The sequence below is a fragment of the Sclerotinia sclerotiorum genome, genomic scaffold (assembly GCF_000146945.2).
Source record: "Sclerotinia sclerotiorum 1980 UF-70 scaffold_9 genomic scaffold, whole genome shotgun sequence".
Classification (NCBI taxonomy): domain Eukaryota; kingdom Fungi; phylum Ascomycota; class Leotiomycetes; order Helotiales; family Sclerotiniaceae; genus Sclerotinia; species Sclerotinia sclerotiorum.
The window spans coordinates 473,023-497,978 of NW_001820827.1; the positions used below are offsets into that span (position 1 = coordinate 473,023).

The 24,956-nt window shown below is 44.2% G+C and overlaps 9 protein-coding genes across 9 annotated transcripts; 5 read left to right on the plus strand and 4 right to left on the minus strand.

Annotated features, from left to right (window-relative positions):
* Positions 1 to 48: 48 nt before the first annotated feature.
* On the minus strand, positions 49 to 2,282 carry SS1G_07119 (protein phosphatase PP2A regulatory subunit A; the record flags this gene model as incomplete). The annotated part of the gene is made up of 8 exons (XM_001591623.1): positions 49 to 384; positions 436 to 874; positions 929 to 1,073; positions 1,127 to 1,241; positions 1,294 to 1,785; positions 1,835 to 1,986; positions 2,043 to 2,148; positions 2,217 to 2,282. 8 exons carry the CDS (start codon positions 2,280 to 2,282, stop codon positions 49 to 51), a joined length of 1,851 nt encoding a protein of 616 aa, XP_001591673.1.
* A 686-nt stretch (positions 2,283 to 2,968) lies between these two features.
* Positions 2,969 to 4,922, plus strand: SS1G_07120 (hypothetical protein; the record flags this gene model as incomplete). The annotated part of the gene is made up of 3 exons (XM_001591624.1): positions 2,969 to 3,021; positions 3,092 to 4,822; positions 4,877 to 4,922. 3 exons carry the CDS (start codon positions 2,969 to 2,971, stop codon positions 4,920 to 4,922), a joined length of 1,830 nt encoding a protein of 609 aa, XP_001591674.1.
* A 433-nt stretch (positions 4,923 to 5,355) lies between these two features.
* Positions 5,356 to 7,821, minus strand: SS1G_07121 (hypothetical protein; the record flags this gene model as incomplete). Its single annotated transcript, XM_001591625.1, has 2 exons — positions 5,356 to 7,728; positions 7,795 to 7,821. The coding sequence occupies 2 exons, from the start codon at positions 7,819 to 7,821 to the stop codon at positions 5,356 to 5,358; spliced, it is 2,400 nt and encodes a 799-aa protein (XP_001591675.1).
* Positions 7,822 to 8,292: 471 nt separating this feature from the next.
* On the plus strand, positions 8,293 to 9,157 carry SS1G_07122 (40S ribosomal protein S3; the record flags this gene model as incomplete). The annotated part of the gene is made up of 2 exons (XM_001591626.1): positions 8,293 to 8,321; positions 8,395 to 9,157. 2 exons carry the CDS (start codon positions 8,293 to 8,295, stop codon positions 9,155 to 9,157), a joined length of 792 nt encoding a protein of 263 aa, XP_001591676.1.
* Positions 9,158 to 9,667: 510 nt separating this feature from the next.
* On the minus strand, positions 9,668 to 11,254 carry SS1G_07123 (hypothetical protein; the record flags this gene model as incomplete). Its single annotated transcript, XM_001591627.1, has 7 exons — positions 9,668 to 10,172; positions 10,384 to 10,516; positions 10,566 to 10,817; positions 10,872 to 10,962; positions 11,021 to 11,046; positions 11,093 to 11,148; positions 11,241 to 11,254. 7 exons carry the CDS (start codon positions 11,252 to 11,254, stop codon positions 9,668 to 9,670), a joined length of 1,077 nt encoding a protein of 358 aa, XP_001591677.1.
* Positions 11,255 to 13,329: 2,075 nt separating this feature from the next.
* SS1G_07124 (predicted protein) lies at positions 13,330 to 16,191 on the minus strand (the record flags this gene model as incomplete). The annotated part of the gene is made up of 3 exons (XM_001591628.1): positions 13,330 to 13,352; positions 13,409 to 14,915; positions 15,097 to 16,191. The coding sequence occupies 3 exons, from the start codon at positions 16,189 to 16,191 to the stop codon at positions 13,330 to 13,332; spliced, it is 2,625 nt and encodes an 874-aa protein (XP_001591678.1).
* Positions 16,192 to 16,918: 727 nt separating this feature from the next.
* SS1G_07125 (hypothetical protein) lies at positions 16,919 to 18,550 on the plus strand (the record flags this gene model as incomplete). The annotated part of the gene is made up of 4 exons (XM_001591629.1): positions 16,919 to 17,296; positions 17,348 to 17,541; positions 17,592 to 18,408; positions 18,461 to 18,550. 4 exons carry the CDS (start codon positions 16,919 to 16,921, stop codon positions 18,548 to 18,550), a joined length of 1,479 nt encoding a protein of 492 aa, XP_001591679.1.
* Positions 18,551 to 18,979: 429 nt separating this feature from the next.
* On the plus strand, positions 18,980 to 21,625 carry SS1G_07126 (hypothetical protein; the record flags this gene model as incomplete). The annotated part of the gene is made up of 7 exons (XM_001591630.1): positions 18,980 to 19,196; positions 19,248 to 19,572; positions 19,641 to 20,187; positions 20,237 to 20,944; positions 20,990 to 21,047; positions 21,114 to 21,254; positions 21,300 to 21,625. The coding sequence occupies 7 exons, from the start codon at positions 18,980 to 18,982 to the stop codon at positions 21,623 to 21,625; spliced, it is 2,322 nt and encodes a 773-aa protein (XP_001591680.1).
* A 434-nt stretch (positions 21,626 to 22,059) lies between these two features.
* On the plus strand, positions 22,060 to 24,185 carry SS1G_07127 (hypothetical protein; the record flags this gene model as incomplete). The annotated part of the gene is made up of 6 exons (XM_001591631.1): positions 22,060 to 22,224; positions 22,354 to 22,540; positions 22,732 to 23,109; positions 23,257 to 23,573; positions 23,665 to 23,988; positions 24,048 to 24,185. The coding sequence occupies 6 exons, from the start codon at positions 22,060 to 22,062 to the stop codon at positions 24,183 to 24,185; spliced, it is 1,509 nt and encodes a 502-aa protein (XP_001591681.1).
* Positions 24,186 to 24,956: the final 771 nt, after the last annotated feature.

A 24,956-nucleotide genomic window follows, 5' to 3' on the forward strand; every position in this document is an offset into this window, starting at 1 on the left:
TACTGGCTCAAAAAAAGTACGTTTTTCTCCCCATGCGCGACACGTCTATTAAGTTTCCATTGGCTCACCAGAAATTGAAGCTGCAGCCGTGGTAGCAAAGAACCGAACATCGACATCATCATCCTTTTGCAACTTTTCCAAATTTGGTAAAATCCTTTCTTGAATCAGTTGTTGGCCTCTAGCCGAGGGCGGTTCCGAGCTTCCAGACTTCTCTAATGAATATACGGTGCCCTCGTCTGGGAGCCTCTTGAGGACGGAGATGATCTCAGAATATGATTTGGCAACGTTAAAACGGATGTTTGGAATCTCGTCGGCTACCAACTTGTCCATCATAGGTAAAATGGAATTTTGGACAACGTCGAGACTGACGACTTGTGCAAGTGTCTGTGACCAGGGTTAGCAGGTTGTTACACAAGGGCAAAATCCAAAACTTACTGTGATTGCAAAGCATGTGGTCATTCTGTAGAGGTAATTTGGATGTGCTCCCATAGCCATAACCTTTGGAATGATCGCCTCATTAGCCCAGTCTACACCAAAGACCTCGGTGAGCTTTTTCAAATTCTTTGTTGCTGCGTCACGGATAGAGAAGACTGTATCTCCTAACCAGCCCATGCAGAGAGCAGCCAGCTTCTCGTCAAAGAATTGAACTCCGAGTTGACTGGCCAGAAGAGGAATGTACTCGATAATTGCTAATCGGACACGCCATTGCTTATCTTCAGCAAGCTGTACAATAGCAGGGAGAAGGGATTGTGAGAGGAGATCAATGCCGATAACTTGGTTCACTAACTCCAATTTGGAGATTATGTGTAATCGAACATCTGGGTACTCATCCTTGAGCATTTGTAAAAACATAGGAAGTAGGTGATCGATAGTCCTTATCACGACCTGTAAGTATAAAGATGATAAAGTGCGGATGTGAAAAACGTACTCTTGCTTGCCAAGAATTGGGGCAAGGCCACTGATTTGTGTTCCAAGAGAAGCCCGAACATGTTGGGATGTATCAGAAACCAAGTCTTCGACAGTGGACATGATATCATTTAAGAGGGTGGTGCGATCGACAAGCTTGCAGAAACCTTTCTTCTAATTTAGTGAAATGCTTCACAGAAACAGAAATGAGAGGACATACCAGGAATTTGACCAGCAATGGCCGTTCGTACTTCTGCTTCGCTATCTTTCAATAACTTTACGAATGCGGGTACAAGATCTCTTGTTACAACCTCATCATCTACTGCTTTTGCAATCTAGAAGATGTTAGAATTGATCATCAAATCGCAAATTTCAAGTAAAACCAACCTTTTCAAATCTATCAGCCACCATGTATCTTACTCTCCAACTTTTATCTTCGATTAAACTCCTTAAGGCTGTAAGTAGAACCCCATGGCTAGACTGTTGCTCCTTCGGTACAACCTCCGCAATGGCGATCAATATCTCTACTGTCAACAAACGTACGCTATCCTGGTCGTCACCGGCAAGGTGTTGAAACAAGGGTATCATTTCTTCCACAACTATTGTAGCAGGCATTTCCTTCACAAATTTTGACAAGTTATTCGCAGACTGTCTTCGGACCATAGGAGTTTCGTCATGGACCAAAAGACCAAATTGCTGTCTGAGCTGCTCTTGCATTGGAGGTGACGCCTTCTTGTACGGTACATTATATAATCCTGTGGCGGAGATCTTTGAGGTAAACCAGTCGGCCTTTGAGAGTCGGATCGTGAGGGGGATGAAGTACTCTTCGACTTGTTGTGAGGATAGCTCCTCGCATATCTTGTTTAAAGATTCTACAGCCTACTTCAATCAGCACGGCCATAACTTCAGTCCAATGCTATCAACTCACCTTTTCTCGCACCAAAGGCTCCTCAATAGCCGCAAGGTTCTCGAGAGGTGACAGAAGAACGTGGCCATACTCTGGACCGCCAACGTATTCTACAAAATTTCCGAGTTCTTCGCTCAAAGCAGTCAGAACTTCGTCTTCATCTTCGACCGATTCTGCAGAAAATCATCAACCAGTGTATCAAAGTATAGTTCGATATCGTCCAGCATACCATCTAAAAAGGGAATCAATTCGTCTCTTGTGCGATCCGCTCCTAGCGCAAGGGCAATCGTTGAAAGTCGATGAATGGCATTCAATCTTAAGAGTACATCATCATGCTAGTGAGCGATCAGTACCTGCGCAACAGAGCCTTGTCCTTCGAAGGGGATGCGCCTTATTTCAATACCTTTAACTCATCAATGAGAACAGCTATGGGGTAGAGCTCGTCAGTCTTGTCTGGACCGTCCGCCATTATGAAGATTTGTACAGGTCGTTACGAGGTAATTTCCGAGGTTCAAGAAAGTAGGGCGTTGAACTTGATAATTTTAGGGTTCCTGGTGAGAATATTTAGGAGGTTATCGCGTCGTCGTTGGTTGCGGTTGATAGATTGACGGAACTTTGTAATTAATTTCCGGGACTAGAGAAAAGCGGGAGAAGTGAATGAATCTTATGATATAACAAGTCAAACCAGCGACTGCCGATGACATGTCAGTATAGTTTAAAGATATCAAGTCCGCACATGGTGGGGGAAACAACGAAGGACTCTTTGTAGATGGATCCGATCCTTGATTTAATAATGTGAAAGGAATTTATTGAAACATACCTGAAAAAACACACTGCTGCAAAGGATATGAAATTGATATTCAAGTTGGGCAAATGGTTTAAAATTCAGAAGAGGTTGTTAAATGTAGGTAATGTTGGTTGGCAGTGAACACAGCTCTCGGTGAGTTTGAACCTCTGAGAAACATCAATCTTCCATTAAAATGTAAGCCTCAGGCCTCAATATGCTTCTCGACCAGTCACTCAATTCACAGACCCCTCTGATACAACCCCACCAATATTTATTATTTCGACTCATACATTGATACAGTCATTACTCATAACATTTGACTTGAGAAGCTGTGAAGCAAATATTGCAACCACAACGCATCAGTCAAGATGCCTACCATCAGCGTTGATAAAGCTAAGCTCTATGAAGCTCTTGGCCAAGAGTCAGTAAAACAATTTCTGCGCTTTCGCACCTCGCCAGACACCATACAGTAGAACTAATTTAACTCTCAGGTACACCACAGAGGAGTTTGAAGAGTTATGTTTCGAGTTTGGAATTGAGTTGGACGAGGACACATCAAATTCGGAACGACCAATAGTCAACGGAAAGCAAGAACCTGCACAACTCAAAATCGAAATCCCCGCGAATCGATATGACATGCTCTGCTTCGAAGGTATAGCTCTCATGTTAAATGTCTTCAGAGAGAAGACACCCTTCCCAAATTATAGATTGGTCAAGCCTGAGAGTGGAAATTTGGAGACTTTGACGGTTCACCAAGATACTATGAAAGTACGACCATATGTCTCGGCATCAATTCTGCGAAATGTTACCTTCACTCAAGATGGCTATGACTCCTTCATTTCGCTGCAAGACAAACTTCACCAGAATCTTGCTCGGCAGCGCACCTTAGTTGCGATTGGTACACATGATATGGATACTGTTAAAGGACCTTTCACCTATGAAGCACTTTCCCCGAAAGATATTGTCTTCACGCCTTTGAACCAAAGCAAGGAGATGAACGCGGAGGAACTAATGCAATTTTATGAGACTGATAAACACTTGGGGAAATACCTACACATTATTCGAGATAAACCAGTATATCCAGTTATTTACGACTCAAATCGCACTGTCATGTCTATGCCTCCAATTATCAACGGAGATCATTCTAAGATCACTTTGAATACCAAGAATGTCTTTATTGAGATGACCGGTACGGACCGCACAAAGTTAGAAATAGTAAACAACATTATCGTTTCTATGTTCTCGCAATACTGCGCGGAACCATTCACAATCGAGCCTGTGGAGATTATCTCGGAGCACAACCAGGAAACACGACAAACTCCTAATCTCAGCCCCCGAGAGACCGAAGCGGAAGTCGACTATATCAATAACTGCTGCGGCCTCTCAGAAACCCCGGAAAAGATCTGCGAGCTTCTCAAGAAGATGTGTTTGTCCGCGAAACCGTCCTCAAAGGACAAGAATTTACTAGATGTCTCGATACCACCCACCCGAGCCGATGTTCTTCACCAATGCGACATCATGGAAGACGTAGCTATTGCTTATGGCTTCAACAACCTTCCGCGCACATCTCCCAACAAAGCCTCCACAATTGCTCAACCCCTCCCAATCAACAAACTTGGCGATATCGTCAGAACCGAAACCGCCATGGCAGGCTGGAGCGAAGTCATGCCTCTAATCCTCTGCTCTCATGACGAGAACTTCGCCTGGCTCAACCGCAAAGATGATGGCACTACAGCTGTTCGTCTCGCTAACCCAAAGACCGCTGAATACCAAGTTGTTCGTACATCTCTTCTTCCGGGTCTTCTTAAAACCATCCGTGAAAACAAGAAACACAGTCTGCCCCTCAAAGTCTTCGAAGTATCCGACGTCGCCTTTAAAGATTTGAGCTTAGAGCGCAAATCCCGAAATGAGCGTCATTTCGCAGCAGCATGGTATGGCAAAACGAGCGGTTTCGAAGTCGTGCACGGTTTGCTTGATCGCATCCTGCTTATGTTGCAAACCGCTTTCCTTACACATGAGGAGGGATTAGAGGGCAAGAAAATGGATTTTTCGATCAAGGAAAATCCAACTAAGCCAGATGGATACTGGATCGAGGAAATCGACGAGCCAACTTTCTTTGCCGGTCATGCAGCTGCGATCTATTTGCGTTTGGGAGGCAAGGAGGTGCGTGTGGGGGAGTTTGGTATCTTGCATCCTACCGTCCTTGATAAATTTGAATTGAGGTAAGTCCATTTCCACATATAACAATTCGAAAGACAAACACTAATAGATCCCAGATATCCCGTCAGCACTTTAGAGATCAATCTCGAAGTCTTTTTATAAGCCATCACCACATCCATCACATGTAGACCAGAAGGCAAGCCAGAATATTTTCAAAGAAAGCAATGACTTGCTACTTTGCTTTTGTTATCTAGCTACTAGAATAGCCTGTCTGATGCATGAATAATGAGTAAAAAGTATCAAAAAGCATCAAAAGTCATTAAACATAAACTGTTTTGTGTGATCTTCCTCCAAACAAGACTAATACCAAGTGGAGTGACGTAATGTTTATCTACCCAGTACGCCCTACTCCTACAAATGCCTTGCTAAGACGTACGATCGATAGCAGACGGATGCCTTTTTCTTCATTCCTTTCATGCCCTTTATCCCTTCAATCCCAACAAAATATATTCCCAATCTCAGCCCTAACGCCAGCCTGGATCGGCAATCCCCCAGTCATACCATTCATTCCGTAACCAACAATCATGTAATATCATCATTGCATCTCAACCTCCATTTCCTGCGCATTCCCGTTCCCATTTCCATTAGCCAATCCATTCAAACCCGCCGGAGTACTTTTACTCGCACTACCCATGCCCGCCCCTAAACTGCCCAATCCGCTTGCCTTGGCGATTCCTAATCCTGCGATTCCATCCCTCAAACTTGCAAAGGGGTTGCCACTAACACTCGGAATCCCATTCGGAACCTGTCTCGTTGGAGACCCAGCTTCCACACCCGCAAGAACAGTGCGGCTGGATGGCGCAGCTGGTGGCGAGCTTATGCTTGCAGATGTTTTAAGTCCATTATTGCTATTTGCATTAAGTGCTAGGTATCTTTCCATGGCAGGATTATGCGGTCCGTTCATTTCCTCATCAGTGCGGTTGAAGACTTGATGCCACCACCTCACATCATCCAGATTGGGGAAGATTAACCGTTCTTTGCCTTTTACATGATCGTCTATTACTCCTCCATCGAAATCCTTATTGGTAAATTCTGGCTTCTTGGAAAGGAAATATGCCCAAACGCTTTTAGTGCGCTCTCTAACGCGGGCGTCTACACGGGATTTCTCATTGTTGTAAAGAAATGTCCCGTATTGACAAGAGTAGAGATGGTACAAGAGTCTGCGGAGGAATCGCTCATTAAATTCAAAGCGGGCAGGATGTTGACGGAGAAGTTGATAGGTTGCGTCTAAGAATTGATGGAAGACTGGACTAGTTTCTTTGGGTTTAGTGACATCACTTTGAGGGAGTGTGTCTAATATGGGTTTCTTTGGAGATTGATCGACTGTAACCTCATCTGCGTCATCAACGATCTCTTGGCTATGATTGCTCTTGTTGAAGAATCGTTTGGCGCTGAGTAGAGCATTTTCAATAGCATCTCCACGTCCGTCAGTGTTTCCACCTGGTTGTATTGCTGAGCCCGCGAGAGCATCGTTCTGTGTCGTAAACCACTTCTCATGGTTCAAGAATCCAGACCGGTGTTGGAACATATGTCCAAAGCCTAGCCAATCCTTTTCAACTAATACTATAAAACCTTCTATGGTCCTGTAATAAGGATCAAGCATCAACTGTGATAAGGCACTCAGCTGACTCGTCCTATCCCAGCCATCCGAACAGTGAATGAGAACATGAGAATGTTGTATGCCAATCTGCCTAGCGATTAGTGCGGCTCCATCAAGAATACCAGTAATGTGTTTTATCCAACCACTCTTTGCCAATAACTCTCGATTTGGAGGAAGTGTTGACACATCAGCATCCTTAATGGCATCAATCACTTTCGCCAATGAGTCTCGCATTACGTGAATATTGGCAATATTCAAATACGCTTTTTTAGCAAGTGGATAGTATTCCATATTCTCCGTACCAAAGCCATTTACTTGGTTAGCGTATGCGTTAACCTGAGGTCTTGCATCCACAATCAGATTGTTCTGTTGTGCTCCATACACATGAGGTTTTTCGGTTATGATCTCAATATTTGACGCAGATGCAAGCATTTCATCCTCATAACGATCTGTCTCTGTCACTTCCCCATTATTTGGTGTGCTAATATCGGCTTGACTGGAATCTGGACTATTTCTAGATCCCGCTGGGGATACTGAGTCCGCCTCATCCACAGTTGATGTCGCACAAAAGCATGCGCTGACTAATCTCTCATCTTGTATACTGCGGGCTCCTCGCATACCAGTCCTAGGCTGTGAACATCTCGTCAGGGCACAATTATTGACTGGGTGTAAATATGTCAGGACTGGTATTCGTGCCCTTGAACGGTGCTGGCCAGCATGTTTGATTGTGATGTCGGAGACAGCCGAAGGAACTGGGAGCAAGGCTGGGTATGTAGGTGAGAAGGCGTAATCATGGTTCATTTTAGACAACCTCCATCCTCTATCGACTCCTTTTTCACTTATTCCCAAACGTTTCCATTCTGCCTTGGGATCATATATATCCCAACCATTTATCTGCTTTTCTGCCCCATGCGCTTTATAACTAAATGCATACAACCTCTCAATGCTCCCCAGCTTGCATGTTGCGCTCTTTATACTTTCGAAGGTGTCTCGAGCTTGCTTGTCATCCGCAAAATTAAGAGTATAGAAATTAAAATCTCGACCTCGTAGACGTATAGAAGAATCTTGTCCAGATCCCGGCGAAGTTGGTCGAAATGTACAATGCGCTATCATAGGATATGCTATCCATGACTCCCTCGACCTGCCTTGAGGCGCTGTTCTTTTCCGCGCTGGCGATCCTTGTTGCGATTCTTGTTGCGAAGCTTCCGGCGACGAAGCGAGTGCTTGAACGACAATTAGATGGTGAGCTGTTAAGTGTAGTGTAACGTTTGAAGCTTGTCCCCGAGCTACTACTTGGACATTATCCACCTGCAGAGCAATTTCCAAGGTTAGTCACCATTCTATCGTGCGGCGGGACTTCACTATTTGACGAACCTTAGATATCTTGAGCTTGTCCGCCATTATAGTTTATGGCTCAGCGCACTCAGTCTTGGAATCAATAATAAATCATTTGGAATCTCGAAAGTCTCTTGTTATTCGGTCGTTTCGTTATTTATGCTGAATCCTTGGAGGAGTTGTTTAATTATTTCTGAATAATAATTTTGGCTGTATTTAGGATATTTTATTGTCTTTCGTTGACTGGAATTCCATATCATATGATATCAGTTACGTAGCATCCATCCCGGCATTCCAATCAGGCCTGCAGCCCGTATTGGCATTATGGAGCCTCAATTTTGAGCCTGGTGATTTTATGTGCCGCCTCATATCCAAGGCTGTTATCTTTCAATTCGCTTAAAATCCCACATACGCTAGCAATTCTAAGGAAATTCACAAGATTCAATTTCGAACTTGCGACCATCGACCACACGACAATACCGACGACGACGTTGAACCTTTTCTTCCACCGGTTCATAATCTCATAAATCAGACAATATGGCTTCCGGTGTTCCAGGTGCCGCTATGTAAGAAATTGCCTTTGCTACAGCTCATCCAACAAAAAGTTCGCGGGGCTAATGATGAATTTCTTGTGTACAGCTCCAAGCGCAGAAAGTTCGTCGCCGATGGTGTTTTCTACGCCGAATTGAACGAGTTCTTCCAACGCGAGTTAGCTGAGGAGGGATACTCCGGTGTCGAAGTCCGTGTTACCCCAACTGTCACCGACATCATCATCCGCGCAACCCACACCCAAGAAGTTCTCGGAGAGCAAGGACGCCGCATTCGCGAACTTACCTCCCTCATCCAAAAGCGCTTTAAGTTCCCCGAGAACAGCGTTTCCCTCTACGCCGCCAAGGTCCAAAACCGTGGTCTCTCCGCCGTCGCTCAATGCGAGTCCCTCAGATACAAGCTTCTCAACGGTCTCGCCGTCCGTAGAGCATGCTACGGTGTTCTCAGATTCATCATGGAGTCTGGTGCCAAGGGTTGCGAGGTTGTCGTTTCTGGAAAATTACGTGCTGCCCGTGCCAAGTCCATGAAGTTCACTGATGGTTTCATGATCCACTCCGGTCAACCAGCCAAGGACTTCATTGACCACGCTACCCGTCACGTTCTCCTCAAGCAAGGTGTTCTCGGAATCAAGGTCAAGATTATGAGAGGTTCTGACCCAGAAGGAAAGTCTGGACCATCCAAGGGTCTTCCAGATTCCGTCACCATCATCGAACCAAAGGAGGAGCAAAGTGTGGTTCAACCTATGAGCCAGGATTACGGTGCGAAGGCTGCCGCTGCTCAAGCAGCTGCTGAGGCCGCTCGCTCATCGGAACAGGCTGGTGAAGAGTCTGCTCCAGCTCCTCAAGAGGAATAAATTATGCAATGGTAAAACAGGATGGGCGTTTCCAAATATTTGCATACGGGTCTTGGTTGAAGGGCCTTGTATTCATATTTAGCCAACGAATTTTACGGCTCTAAAAAACTTTAAAATAATGTTACATGATGCTATTAAATGTGATATCAAATACCGCCCCCTTGGATTGCAATCGAAGTGAGCCAAATTAAGCGTATAGCGCCTCATGAAAGCCCATTCCTTAATTTACCCAGGTATATATCGTACAGATGTGTCTTTCCTTTCCGTCTCCTTTTGTACAGAATAGCAACCCAAACGCCTGAACCTCATGCAGTCGTACTTTGAAATATGGCCCTAGCCAGCAGACCAGCCTGCCACCAAAATGATATTCTAATGAAAAAAGAAAAAGAAAAGAGCACATAGAAAATTGCAACCCTTGCAATAGCATATGCAGCCCAAGCTTTTCCGCAAAGTAGTCTCGAAACGTGTGTCGTCACATCAAATCAGCTATTATTACTATTATGGAAAAGGTCACCGGGTGGATGATCTGCTCGGCCTCCTCTGTTCTGATGGCTCGCTGATACTCCTCTTACTGCCATGTCCATTGATTTTCCCATTCATAGCTCGCGGTGGTAGCGGATCGTCATCGCTGTCTTCTCCTAGGTCCGCAAGACCAAACCCTGCGTTCTCTTCTTCGTCGTACGCGTGGATCAGCCCTTCTCTGTCTCCTCGGCCATACCCATTGCTTCCCATGCTCATCCTGTGTGGATCATTGCTTCGTCGGGCTTGCATACTTCGTCTCGTTGATATGCCAGAAAGAGGGTCGGTCGCGATGCCGTCTGCACCGGACATTATCTTGTTTCCTTCGGGGTCGGTTCTCGAGACGTTCAGTAGGTAGACTCCTGTAAAAATGACGAGAAATCCGCATAGAAGTGAAATCGTGTTGACCGCATCAGAAGTGTTAAAACCGCCGTACAAGATAAATGAAGCAGTAAGTGTTGCGGTCGTAAAACAGACATAGTAAAGTGGGTTTACGCTGGTCAGAAGTCAGATTCAAATGTACGACCGCAAAAATAAGCATGACTTACATGGAAGTGGGGAACTGGCTCAGCGCCTTATTGAAATAATTCATCTGTGTCAAAATACAGACTACAGTTACAATAATGAAAACGTAGGTAGAGGGATAGATGAATTGATTTTCACCACCCAATGTCAATTTCACCGCGATACCAAATGCCTTTACTGACATGACTGAAATACCGCCAACGGTTGAACAAATTGACAAGTACACGAGCGGATTCTTCTTGCCATACTTTGGGGCGACCCTGTAAATCATAACGACTGCAAAAACTGCAACAAAGAGGCAAAACGAAAGAAATCCTATAAATGTCAGCATCTTCCTGTAAAACGGAGTGTTGTTTCGGCATACCCGGCTGAATAGCATAGTGAAGAATCTCGTCTATTCTCTTGATCTCCTTGTCTGGCGGCGCGTGAAGGACAATAATGACCGATCCTATCAAGCATATTGCGCAGCCCAACTTCCCCAAGGTACCCAGTTTCTCTTCCAGAAAGTATGACCCTAGCACCGCTCCAATCAAGACACTGAGCGCTCCGAGAGGTGTGACCAGAATCGCTGGGGCGAACGCATACGCCGCAAAATTTGCTATTTCTCCCACAATTACTGTTCACATCCTATTAGCTAAATTCCCCGCGCTGTGTACGTATTCACACATACATGCTATTATGCCACCCCACCATATTGGACTCCTCAAATATGTGAACCCGTCTCCCTCGAAGCCGTGTCTTTCTTCGGCATCCATTAACCCCTAAGGAAGCTGTCAATAAATTATTGTGACTGAATGTTAGACATATAAATGTTCGTACCTTTTTGGTGATGACAAAACTTGTGCCTGCAAAGAAGAAATAATAATATTAGCCTCAATCTGTCCTTCCTACTATGATTCGTAGTTTCATACCTATCGCCATAGTCGAGGTAACGGCTAACGCCAGCCCTATGTATCTTTATCACTAGTCAGTCTCTGCCTGTTGAAAGCATTGGCACAATTCTGCGCGATTGAACGTCTTCCAGACATTATTGACGTACTTGTCTTCCAACATCTTGACGGCGCAAAGTCGAATTCCCGCTCCTAGTTTTGTTGCAAGTTTTATCTGGTTCGTTGAGCCTTTGAGCTCACGCTCGACAAAGACGCCGTAACAATATCAAAGTGAGGGAAGCGCAAGGCTGTAAATCCGGCGCAAATTTATCGTCGAACTTCTGTTAAGCTAGTTGTCGCCGTGCAGCGTCCTTCGCAGAAAGATTGATTATGATGTTCGCAGGTAAACGTGGAGGGTCATGAGATAGTTTCACCCCTAGCTTCAGTGATAATTCTATAGTTCGAATGCCTGTCGACCGAGGCAACAAATAATGAACGACAGTCGACAACGAGTTATTGGATGGATGGGTGTATGTTTGAGCGGGATCTGAATCTTCGAAAGAATGGATAATTGAGGCCACAGAGTTCTGCTCGGTAGTGTGGGATGATGTTTCAAATCGAGATGTTTTGAAATTTGGAGGTCGAAGGTAAAAGTTCGTGTGTGGGAATATTTGTGACCCAGGAACCGGAAGTGGAAGAGAGATGAAACCGCGAGTTGAGTGTTCGAGCGTTCGAGTGGTTCATAGAACTTAGGGCCCTATTCTCTCTTTGGATAAACTTTGTTTGGTTGGGCTGGCTAGATTTGGTTATTCCGTGATTCCTCTAAATTTAGTACATGTAATAATGTGTTTCTCCTACTCCGTAGTGAAGTCACTCATAAGAACTACGGAGCAAGGAAAAACCTTAATTACCAATGAATGGATAATCACATCATACACTATTTCATTTTCCATTTTTCACGAGAGAAGTAATTTTATAATATCACATATCAACATATGAACATTTCACGCACAATCGAGAATGTTTTTGACGCCTCCCCTTTTCCAATCCATCATCCCGTATGAAATGACCTATAAACTAGGTATGGACTGTATGGACTGTATGCACTCCCATAGACTCCGAAGTGCGTATAAAATGACTCTTTATTCGTAGCTCAGCAAAAGGTTGAATGGTTGGTTGCTTTTCGTGTTGGTTGGTGTCAAGAAACGATTCACAGGTACTAAAAGTGTCTTGTAGGGGTCTTTGACGCGCAAGCAACGGGGTCTTTGAGGCTTAGCAAGGAATGCATGCTCAACATAATTTCTAGCTCATATTCGAATTCGTGTTTGTTTACCATTACAAATGGCCAGATTGATTTGTCTATCAGGAAATTATGAGCTCACGGGATTGCTTCGTCGAATCCGGAGCCATCGGAATTGCATGTCGACCGAGGATTTGGTCTTATGAGCTGTTTTATGTAGACAATGAATGTTAGCATTTCAATCCCAAGTGGATGAGTTTAGCTTCGGAAAGTGGAATGCTCAGTGGTACAACTTCAATATTGAAAAATTGCAAAATTAACAACACCATATTGTGAGAATCACGGATCATATAGAAACAAGTATGGTTATGATTTTATGACGAAAACTTTTAGTAACTGCGGACTGATAGCCAAATCTCGATTCCCTTTGAAAGGCAATAGGCAGCCACTGCAAACTACAACATCATTTTTCCATACATATGCTGGCCTTGAAGATTGCACGCCCCCAAAACCAAACCATCTTATATCGAAGGGTATCGTGCATATACATATCTTGCAAAAGCCAAACTCCATAAAAAGTCCTCGCATATTACCCAAATTCTGGTCTTCTTCGACCACCACACGACCACTAAACTGCGCTTCAAATGCTACGGAACCAGTTGCTAAAATTTGAGTGTAGGATCGTATCGTATCACAGGAACGAAAGGGGATTGATTAGGGGTGAGGGGAAAGATTAGAAAGGGTTAATATCATCATACCTATGAAAACCTACCGTAAAGAAAGAGTCGTTTCAAGTCCTTTTCTCTGAAATTGTTGGTTCGCGCGTCGCAGGTGTTCCGAGTCATCAATTCATCGTCGAGTACTTTATCGTTGAATACTTTATCCGTTAAACTACGGAAAAGGCTGGCTTAACAGACTTCGAAGACGTTGAAAAGTGATCATGACCACAACGATAAACAGTGGACAAGTCAAAGTGGAAACCGTATGAGCCGAATGAGAACTATCATGTCGTGTTAAGATCATGATCGAATTCGCTTAGCTTCTATTCATTATTAGTTTAGTGCACAATAACTTTGAAAATTCTTGGAAAATACTAACCGTTGGTGATCGACTCGTCACCATCTTCAAAGTCTGTTTCAGCTCTAGGCCTCTTTCCTGAGTTCGAAACGGGTGATTCCTCGGACTTTGGAGTCGGAGATTGAGGGACAATCACTTCTGAGGGCGGATCCTCTTCGTCATCATCGTAATCGATTTCGTCTTCTTGATCCTGTCCATTGGCAAGGCTTGGCTTCGTCCCCTGGATTTCAGCGGTCGAGGCATTGCTTAATGTAGCGCTGTCTGTCTCCGCTGCTCTATCGTCGAACGAAACATTGGTAGTGAAGGCATCCTCGGCCACAGATATGCGCAGTAATTCACTATTGCCAGTTTCATCGTCTTGTTGATAATTTTGAAGGAAGTCGGTGTCCTCTTCGTCACCAACACCTAAATCGAACTCATCCTCCTCGAAATTGTAATGTCCTCCATTTTCAAGATCATCGTCGTAACTAATTTCCACGTTATTTACTTCCAGGGTATGATTCGCTAGATCTAAGCCTTCGCCGTCTCCATTCTGCTCGTTCTCATTGTTAATATCGTGAGGTACTTCCTGGGTAGTATCTGCTAGACCAGGGCCTTCATCATCTCCCGTTTGTTCGATCTCATTGTTGTCGTTGTACAAGGCGTACTCACGGTCCTCGTCATTGGTTTCGTTCAAGTTAATCCCATTTTCGGCATTTTCAAGGTCATTTGGTTCCGAGCCCTCTTGTTCCTCGGCATTGAAGCCGTCATCGGCTTTCTCTTCCTCGTAATCAATGTCGCTTTCTACGTCTTGGAAGGTTTCCTCGGGCTGAGCAGTATCATCAGTATGGGTCGTTTCGTCGCCCACTTGGCTCTCCACTTCAGTAACTGCATTCTCTACTTTAAGAGAGATTGAATTTCGACGAGACTCTTCTTCTGCCGCTCGACACTCAGTTAGAACAAGGTCATTACAGGTGGAACAAAAACAAGTGTCAGGAAGGATGCATGGCAAATTGAAATCGGTGGATCTACCGTTTTGTGGCCTGCTCTCATCAGTCACGGGCTGTTCGGGCTTCAGGGCTCCATCATTCAAGGGCTTTTCGATGTCCTCTTCATCCTCGTAATCAATAAAGTCCCCATCTTCATCAATCTCACTATCAGGTTTCTGGAAAGTTTCAGGCGATTTTCGTACTTCCGCGGGTGCTAACTGCTGATGATCAACCTCTCTTTGCACATCACCCTGCTCCCCTTGTGGGCTTTCAGCACTGACTGAAGTGGCAGAATCTGCATGTTCGAGATGCGGTTGTTCATCATGGGAGCCATGGTTAGAGTTTTCGTCATACGCATCATTGGCTTCAATGGGTTTATCGTTTTCCTCTAGCACAGAGTTGAATGCGTCGGAGGGAGATTGACTGTCATAACGCTGCGTCGGCTCTCCGAACTCCGTTGGATCATCTTCACTCTCGACGTTCCAAGTTACATAGTCAAGTAATCCTTTACCCTCAGCAGCCCCCTTTGAGAGTGCTAAGAATCTATCATATCCTGTAGGCTGTATAACGAGTCTCAGGTTTAAAGGAGGTATTTCACCGTTCCCATCATTGTTGACCAGCCTTTCATATAGGCGAATTATTTGGCCCAGGCTCAGGTCATCAGGGTAGTTTGTGAGTTGAGACTACCGAGGAAGTTAGCCATAGTCAGAGGTGATGGTGGGGTTTCTTGTGAATACTGACCTCTTCAATCGTTAATTGAAGCTCTTCAATAAGTAAACTAATCTTGTCATCTTTTGGTAAATTTTCCTCCATTAGAACTTTACGAATTTCGTAGCAAAACTCATTAAACGGTTTCTCCACTACGGAAGGGTCTTCGAAGAAAAATTCGTTGGGATGGTCTGTGGAATACTTCCTGATCAATGGATAATTTCGGTTGTTGTATTTGACTACTATTTCACGAGCATGATGTTGATTTTCTAAATCTTTCGAGGAATCGAGTGTAGCGCTATTTGGCTTGCTCGAGCTCTCTTCGGCAGAAGCTGTGTTTGGACCGGAACGTTCTGGTCCCTGATCCTCGGCATTTGTGCTAGTATTGATTGGGCCACTTTCAATGGATGCCGTACTCAAATCGAGATTTTCTTCATCCTTGGCATATACATTGGTACCATTCGCCTCAACAACGTTCGTCGACTCATCTAAATTGTTCTCGAGACTCTGTCTGTTAGACTCATCGTGATTGTGATTTTGTGGGCTGTTAGATTGTGTGTTTTCATCAGTGGGCGAATGGGGAAACGAAGCAGGTGCAAGATCCTGGGTATCCTTGGTATTTAAATTCTTGACACTCTCAGGACTGTTGTCGACTAAGTCTTCTGAACCATGTACGGTTGCTGCTGTGTCCAGCGCATTTGCAGCTTCACCCGACTCTTGTGCCACTTGAGCATCGTCCCAAAATTGATCGGAAACGCCGGTGTCCACGATACTCAACTCTGTAGACTGTACCTCGTTGAAAGAATTACCAGAAGGATTATCGGTCGTGAATGACAAACCAGCAGGTTCCTGTTCCATGTTGTGATCATCTGCTTCCTCCTCCAACAAGTCTGCATCTTCCATATGGTATGATGCATCATCACGGTCATCATCAAGCATCAGATCGTCTGTCTCGACATGTGCGGGTACGTCGGTAATATTTGTGTCGAAGTCTGTATCTGGATCAACATCATCTAGGATATCATCTTCATCGACATGGCCAGTGGTGAGGTCAATATCAATGTCAATATCTTCCTCGACAATGTTATGCCCATGCTCAGAAGCTATCTCCATGGTATCGTCAACCATGGTGTGGAAAGTTGTAGGGACTGCAAGACTCGACACACTCATGAGTTTCGTTATGGCTTCTCTGCCTTCAGTGAAATGTCGGAATCAATTTTTTGATAAAATTTTATCGGCGGAAGAAGGCGTAAATTGTTTTTCGAAATAGCTCTCAAGCTAGAGTTATGATCAATTTCTTGGTTTCGCGTGAGAGTGTGTAGGTGAAAGGTTTTCAGTATGCACTATGGAGAACGGGTATAACAAAGAAACATCGAACAAATCGTGCAATCCAAAAGAGTTCAGATACCTTCGTAGTTCTTTCAATATGTAATGGCAAAGTGATCAAAGTAAAACACATTTATGTGTTACTGAGAATCAAATGGGTAGGTAGGTGGTGTTCTGAATAATTTGGGAAGCCTTATAGGGATCAAGGTGGTACTGTACAAGTAGCGCGCATCTGGAGCTACCAAATTAGCGTTCAATTTTAGCTTGTTTGTCACGTGGTGGACCCATGTCGGAACATTGTTTGGCCAACTGCCCGATATACACATTGCAACAGAACCCCGAAACTCTCTGGATTCAAAGTCTTGGACAGCATTGAGAAAGAATCAGATTGCTCAATCTTCACTAATCATGGTGCGCTATATATTCTAGTATCTGGACGCTTTCTTTACTAACAGATTTACAGGTTGTCTTAGCAGCTTCGATTTGTACCCGGGGGGGAAAAGCTGTCCTCTCCAGGCAGTTTCGCGAAATGCAAAGGTCTAGAATTGAAGCTCTTCTAGCATCCTTTCCAAAGTTGGCAGACTCTGGAACTCAGCATACGACCGTGGAGCAAGATAATGTGCGATTTGTGTATCAGCCGCTGGACGAATTATACATGGTCCTCATCACGAACAAGCAGTCCAACATCCTACAAGATATCGATTCCTTACACTTATTCGCGCAGGTGGTCACTAGCACATGCAAGACCTTGGACGAAAGAGAAATTCTGAAGAATGCGTATGAATTGCTCAGTGCGTTTGATGAGCTTGTCACACTTGGGTATCGGGAAAACCTTACAATCAGTCAAATCAAGACATTCTTGGAGATGGAGAGTCACGAAGAAAGGATACAAGAAATCATTTCGAGAGTAGGCTTTATGCAAGCTATATTACAGCAATTTGGCTAACGGAGATTCCAGAATAAAGAGCTCGAAGCTACTGAAGAGCGCAAGCGCAAAGCAAAACAACTGGAAATGCAGCGCAAGGAGGTTTCAAGGAGTGGTAGAAATGCTATACCAAGTCGGCCACAGTATCCGACATATACACCACCTGCTCAATCTGCCAACACTGAAACTTATGATTCATACGAAGCTGCTAAGAACAAATCTTTCAAGTGGGTTATTTTATCGTCGCTGCAGAACCATTGACACTGACATTTCACAGAGCTAGCGCACCGAAAGGCAAAGGAATGCAGTTGGGAAAGAAGTCAAAGACTACAGATATGTTTGAGAGAGTACGTGGCGACATGGGTGCCGAAGTCGAGGAAACTGTCTCGTCGCCACTTATTCCAAATCATCCTACACCAGCTACCGCTGAACAACCACCCCATACTCCTTCTGCATTAGACCGTGATGCCATTCACGTTACTATCTCAGAGTCAATCAACGCTAAATTATCTCGGGATGGTTCTTTGAACTCCTTGGAGGTCAAGGGCGATTTAAATTTGCGGATCTCGGACCCTACACTCACCAAGATCAAACTAGATCTTGTTGCCAACCAGAGTCATGGAGTACAATTCCGCACACATCCAAATGTGGATAAGGGGGTGTTCAGTGGATCTAAAGCTATTCAGATGAGCAATGTTTCAAAGGGGTTCCCCGTCAATAACTCTGTTGGTGTATTGCGATGGAGAGCTCAGCCAAAAACAGATGACACCAGTGCCTTGCCAATTCAATTCACCGTATGGGTTGTCGGGGGGCAAGGCGATCCTCTCAACATTACCGTTGAATACGAACTCACTGGAGAAGATTCTCTTCAAGATGTCGCCGTTACAATTCCATACGCCTCAAGCGAGCCGGCAGTTTCTAGCTTCGACGCAACCTATGAAGTCTCCGGGGATAGCCTTGAGTGGACGATCGGGCCCGTCGACTCTTCTAATGGAGCCGGCTCTTTCGAATTCGAAGTCCAAGACGGAGATGAGAATGATTTCTTCCCTATGCAAATCAGGTTCGCTAAAACAAAACCTTTTATCGATGTTGATGTAAGTTTTATCAATCTTTTCAGTGTAAGTCTGAGACTAACACCCAATGCAGGTCACCAATGTCACATTACTAGAGTTGAACGAGGCCGTGGATTTCTCAAAAGATATCAAATCAATCGCTGACTCTTATTTGGTAGAGTAAGGGGTTTTGTGCAGAAAATGGATGGGATTCGAATGAAGTGCATGGCGTAGGGTGGATGGCAATCCATAATATTTATTGTTGTACTAGGTAGCCATAGAAAATAAAACCAATTGATCTTATAATATGTGCAGAAAATGCCGCATACTGATCGTAAACCGTCGCAAAATTAAAAAAAATTAAAAAAACTAATATACACCACAATACCTAATTAAACACAGTACAGTAGGTAAGGATAGGTATTTTTAATCAAAGGAGAAAGAACGAGCGTTTACAAGTCTCGCTTACGTACTCAACGACAAGTAGTGTGGATGTTTACAGAAGGCCGACGTTCTGTGAAACTATCAACCAGCTTCTGAGAATGTCAAAACAACCAGCTCCATCAATAGATTACTTCGTCTTATTAGATGAAATATCATTGTAGTGAACATGATGGCGGAGGTTATGCGTCTCGAGCTACTAGGCGAAAAAACTCTGCATCAAACGGTTAATCCTGAACTGCTCGCATATTGTCCATCGATGGACCTGATAGCGTTGGGTAGCACAGATCAGCAAGTCCTGATCTATCGTTTGAATGGACAGAGAGTTTATGGGGCTGCACAAAAAGTCAATACTCTTCGCGTTGAGAAGATCAGCTGGAAGCCAAATGGTATTGACATTCCTAATTGTCATTAATATATTTATACTGATACCTGCGTAGGACAACTACTAGCAATCGCTTGGAGTGATGGATCTGTTCGCCTTGTTGGTGCTGAAAGCACAAAGGTGGTCCATCACTTCTCTACAACTTCAGATGATCAAGATTTCTCTGGGATCACGTGCATGAGTTGGAGTTCAAACACCATCGGCAGAAAAGTTGCAGATAAAACGTCGAAGATTTTCCCAAATACCTTAAAGAACTTATTTAGAAATGAGTTAGGATCGTCTGCAGGGAAGGATGCTTTGGACTTACCAAGAGACCTCGCTCTTCTTGACATTGAACCCAGCCTGCCGAAGCTAAGTGTACTCCCCACGGGAGGGACTTCGTAAGTGTGTCCCATTTTCTTTTGCAACACTTTTACTCACTAATTCTTGTCAGGGATGAAGTTTTTAGTTCCAGATCGTCTTTAGATGCTCTCTTTCGTCCATTTGACCCAGAAGATAACGAGATGGCCGATGTTATGGTTGTTGGGACGAAGGAGGGCAATATACATCTCAGTATTTACGACTCATTTGTGGTAGGATCTTTCAAAGCTCCAATCATCGTTCATAGGCGCCCGGCATATCTGGTTTCACATGCGTCCCACAAATTGTACTCAACGCATGCATTGCTCATGAAAACCACCGAATCTGAAGAAAGGATTTATTTTGTTCCAATGGACCTTCGCTTCTTGTCCGCCTCGAGCCAGTATCTTTCAATCCTTGCATCTCGATCAACAGCTCTGGAAAACCTTCTCAGATACATCAATCAAATACGGAGCCTAATGCTTGCGGAATGGAAGTCGACACAAGAATTACCCAGCAGGTTTCTCCGAAACGTTAATGACACCCTTGCTGCACAAGATAATCGAGATATTGTACAGGCGCTTTACCATTCTGTAGCCACTGGCCACACTTTTCCAGTCGTGCGCGAATGGCTCGTGGATGAGCTGACAGAAAGAGTAAGATTGCTTTATTCTATGGTTTATGGGATTTGTACTAAATGTATAGGGCCATAAAAGATGGGACAAAGCCGTGATATCAGGTCTGGAGAACTTACGGCGTTTGGTTCATGAGAACATGCTTCCTGCCCTTGATCGTTGTTCTGTCATTCTCAGCAGATTGAATGGAATTGCTAAGTTTCAAGGTCCGGATTCTTCCTTGGGCTTCACAAGTGCGCAGATTACTTCAATCATGGATACTGTCGCATCTCTGCATCTTGTTTCTGCGAAGATTTTACTTCAGGTGGTAGATGAGCTTGAACTCTTTACTTCATTTTCTGCTTGGTTACGTCACGAGATCGATAGGCTGGCATCTGATGGGTCTTCTTCTCAAAATGAAGAAAACGGTGATAAAGAGGCTTTAATTGATCATGGTAAAGTATTACTATATATACAAACAGTCATGATCAACAGTCCGCTGGCAGCTTTTATCGGCGAAGTTACACTCGAGGATTACCAGAACGAGAGTGCGCATATAGGGAAGGGCATTCAGGTATTCGATTTACTCACAAGGCAGCTAGAAAAGCAAGAACAGGGGTTGAAATACAGAAAGACTTTGCCGCAAGTAGAATTTCTGTACAAATATTTAAGGAATCAGGCAGCTGCCATCTTCACTCAAATTGCGGACGCCGAGAAGAGCAATGTCCTCTTCGGTAGGGCAAGTGAGCTAGGCATGGCCCACAATGATCTGCCTGTCGAGATGAAGATGAAAATGATCGTAAGTATTACTGTGATTTTACGTTCCGTCACTGACTGATTTTAGGATCGTGATGTATGCCATAACTATATCGCTTTTGTGCCGAAAGACTCTTTGAATCAAGGTCGGTCAATATACCACTTCAGATTTATTTCGGATTCGATTTGATAATGGATAATAGTTCAAATAGTTCAGATTGAGCTTTTCATCGAGAATGGAATTAGCACTGTGCGCAGCACGAATTCATCCGTCCTCCAGCTTGGCGATGGGCAAATCAAGGACTTCAAATTCATGGACGACAGCACCATACTCGTGCTATGGGAGGCCAATGGTAAGGCGCACGCAGATCTGTCTTTCAGAACTAACACGGTTATAGGGAAGTGCAATCTTCTAGGAATACCCTACAACAATGGGAGTGGAAGCCACATAAAATATCAACCTCATCGAATTTCTGCAAGTCGCTCCAAGGCAATCATGTCGAGCAATGAAGAAGTAATTAACAAATTCTTGCAAATCGAGTTTGCAAGTGAAGGTCCGATTATTCCAGAAATCATGATGGTCCGATCACAAATCGGGTCGAAAAATGATAACCACATGAAGAGATTGGTGGTTTTGGCCAAAGATAGGCTTCGTTATAAGGTTTTCAAATTGGTTGGGGAACCTTCCAATGGAAACATTAGTGAAGATATCCCCATGTCATGAATACAAGTCAGAAGGGTATTGTGCTACGGCAACAAAAGTTAACACCATAGCAGTTTTTGATCACTTTTGGAAGTTGCATGGAGTATCTCAACGAACAACGTCAAACTAGACGATGCACAATATCACATGATAAGAGCAATCCAATAGAAGCTTTCCATTTGGTTTTTGGTAGATAATACTACCCCAAAGACAAAGTGGGGGGAGTAGTAGTGTCGGCGACGGACTGCATTAAGCGTATGCACCAAAATAGGCAGCTTAGGGCTCTTCGAGATTTTGAAAGTGACAAATTTCAGATAAGAAAATAAGAAAAACTAGCATCATCGATACTAAAGTTCAGTCCGCCAATTTTCATTTTCACATATTTTTCTACACACTCTTGTGATACTTGATTCTGATACCGAGCTCAATTTCCGCTGCACCCTAAGTGAGGTGCCATGGCATCATATAATAAGCAGTTCCTTGTAGAGCGGAAGAGCATTGATAGAGAGGCACGCGAAATAGGTCTGGAAGCTGCATCGCCGAGTCCGGGGAATGGGTATGGAGATACTCAAAATGATCTCTCTGATATGCAAAGATTAGGCAAGAAGCAGGAATTCAAGGTATGTAAATTATAGAACAGCTGGCCTCAACAGTGATGAGTGAATTGATTGAAGTGTAGAGGAATTTTAATCTGCTATCGACTCTGGGGTTCATCTCAATTTACATGGCAACATGGGAGTTTGTTCTAGTGTTCGTGTCTCGCATATCCATTCCCAGTGAGGCAATCCTTCTTACGGGAGTACAGGTCACTGAGCGTAGGATTGATCAATGGGGGGTTTGCTGGATTGTTCTGGGTGTTCATTGGAACGGTAATATGCTACTCGCCTATTGTGGCATCACTGGCTGAAATGGGGTCAATGGCTCCTACGAGCGGTGGTAAGGATACCCAAAGTCGATGTTCCTGCTCACGAACAATGATTTAATACATTCACAGGTCAATATCACTGGGTGTCCGAGTTCTCCCCTCCCAAGTACCAAAAATTCCTGAGCTACACTGCTGGTGACGATATCCCTCTCCTACTCTCCTTCTCCTTAAATCTTCGCATTTCACTAATTATACCACACAGGCTGGATGTCGAGCCTCGGTTGGATTGCCAGTTTCGCCAGCAGCATCCTCATCCTCGCCACTCTCGTCGAAGCAATTATCGATATCCGAAATGCAGACTATTCGTTCGCACCATGGCAATACACACTAATTATGATCGCTTATCTCTTGATCACCGTCGGCTTTAATACCTGGGGCGCAAGACTTCTGCCAATGATTGAAACGACTTCGCTGTTTGGGCATTTAGCTGGATTTTTAGTGACCATTATACCATTGTGGTTTATGGCGCCGAAGAATTCGGCAAGGACTGTTCTTTTGGATGTGGTTAATAATGGGGGGTGGAGTAACACTGGCACGAGTTGTTTGATTGCGCAAGTTAGCGTCCTATATTGTAATATTGGTGAGTCCTTAATGTGTCGGCCTGTCGGGCTATGTTGAAGTTCGTGGCTAACGGATGAAAACATGAAGGATCGGATAGTGCGGTACATATCTGTGAGTGTCCTTTTCCCTCAAATGATATAACCACCAAGTACTCACAGTACACCAGCCGAAGAAGTAGAAGATGCATCGGTTAATGTTCCGCGGGCTATGTGGTGGAGCTATATACTCAACGTTGCATTAGGAATCATCATGCTAATAACATTGCTTTTCTGCATCGGGCCGCTCGATGCAGCCATCGCATCACCAGCCCCTTACCTGAGGCTATTTTTGAACACTGGGTCTGATGCCATGGCTACAGCACTCATGATCATCCTGCTCATCCTTGTATTTTCTGGAAATATCACAGCTTTGGCTACGACGAGTAGAGAATTATGGGCCTTTTCGAGAGATAAAGGGTTTCCATTTTCAACATGGATTTCAAGGGTAGGATTCTAATCTTTCTATTTTTTCCCCTTCATCATGATCACCTTGATCCGATACCCCGCCTTCCAAAATACTCTCTAACCACACTTAGATGAACCACACTCTCAACGTCCCTCTGAACTCCATCTATCTCACCTCCATCCTCACCATTCTCCTCTGCCTCATAAACCTTGGTTCTTCCTTCGCCTTCAACATCATCGTTTCGCTCTCACTCCTTGCTCTCCTTTCTACATACATGATGTCCATCGGATGCGTGCTCTTGAAACGTATTAAGGGTGAGCCGTTGCCACCCGCACGATGGAGCCTAGGACGCTTTGGATTACCCATTAATGCGTTTGCGTTTGCGTATAGTGGGTTTGTCATGGTGTGGAGTTGTTTTCCTAGCAAGGCGCCGGTTACCGTTGGGAATGCCAATGTGAGTTTCTGTTGGGCTTCGAGATGCAACATGATAAGAGATGGGCTAATGATTTTTAGTGGGCACCGGCTGTTTGGTTTGTTGTTATTGTTGTTGCTGGGTTGATATATGTTGTGCATGGGAAGAAACATTATACGCCACCAGTATTGTTTGTAGAGGGGAGAAGAGCTAGTGACAAACTGCAAGAAGTGGAGTAGAATATGGGATGGGGGTGTGAGGGGTTGTATATGTCGCTCTTGATTCTTGTTCATATTTTCCACAAAAGGTAGTTGTACATGAATGAGAATATCTTCCTTGAAACTGGTCCTCAAGGCAACATAATATGCAGGTAAATTGAGCCTCGATATCATGTCCCGACTTGAACACTCAAAGCTCCATTCAACATAGAAGGCCGCATTGATTCCGCGATGAATGCAGCCGCTATTTTACCAACCGATGTGAACTCTGAGCTGTAATATTTAAGCCCAAAAGCGATGCCTCAGTCAGTCCACATAGATCATTGTATGAACAACTGGATAGTTTGTCCCTTTTTGGGAAGCCCATTGCAACCTCTGTGGACTTCAAGGATCCGGAATATAGGCAAAGCCTAGGATGAAATGGGGCTTCATGATGTCAGCGATGATTAAAGAAGAAGAGGATCTGTGGTCGAGGAAATAGGATGTAATAACCAGAGCTATAAAACTCCGCATGAGCAAGAGCTTTGTTACTTAGCACATGACAGGTTTGAAAAAGTGTTGCTTTGATCCTCGCATTTACAGTTCTGCTTCTTCCCATTGATCAGAGACCGAGACTCTGTCGTCAATTTCCGAGGTGATATCTCGAAATGGAAACTCCTCGTATGTGATATCTGATTGTTTCAGTAAATATATCATAATACAGATTTCACCTATTGTGCCTTGAGTAAAACTTGTAATATCAAGAATCACTAGAAAGAAAGTAGTCGTAGGAATTCGAATACCGAGAGAGGA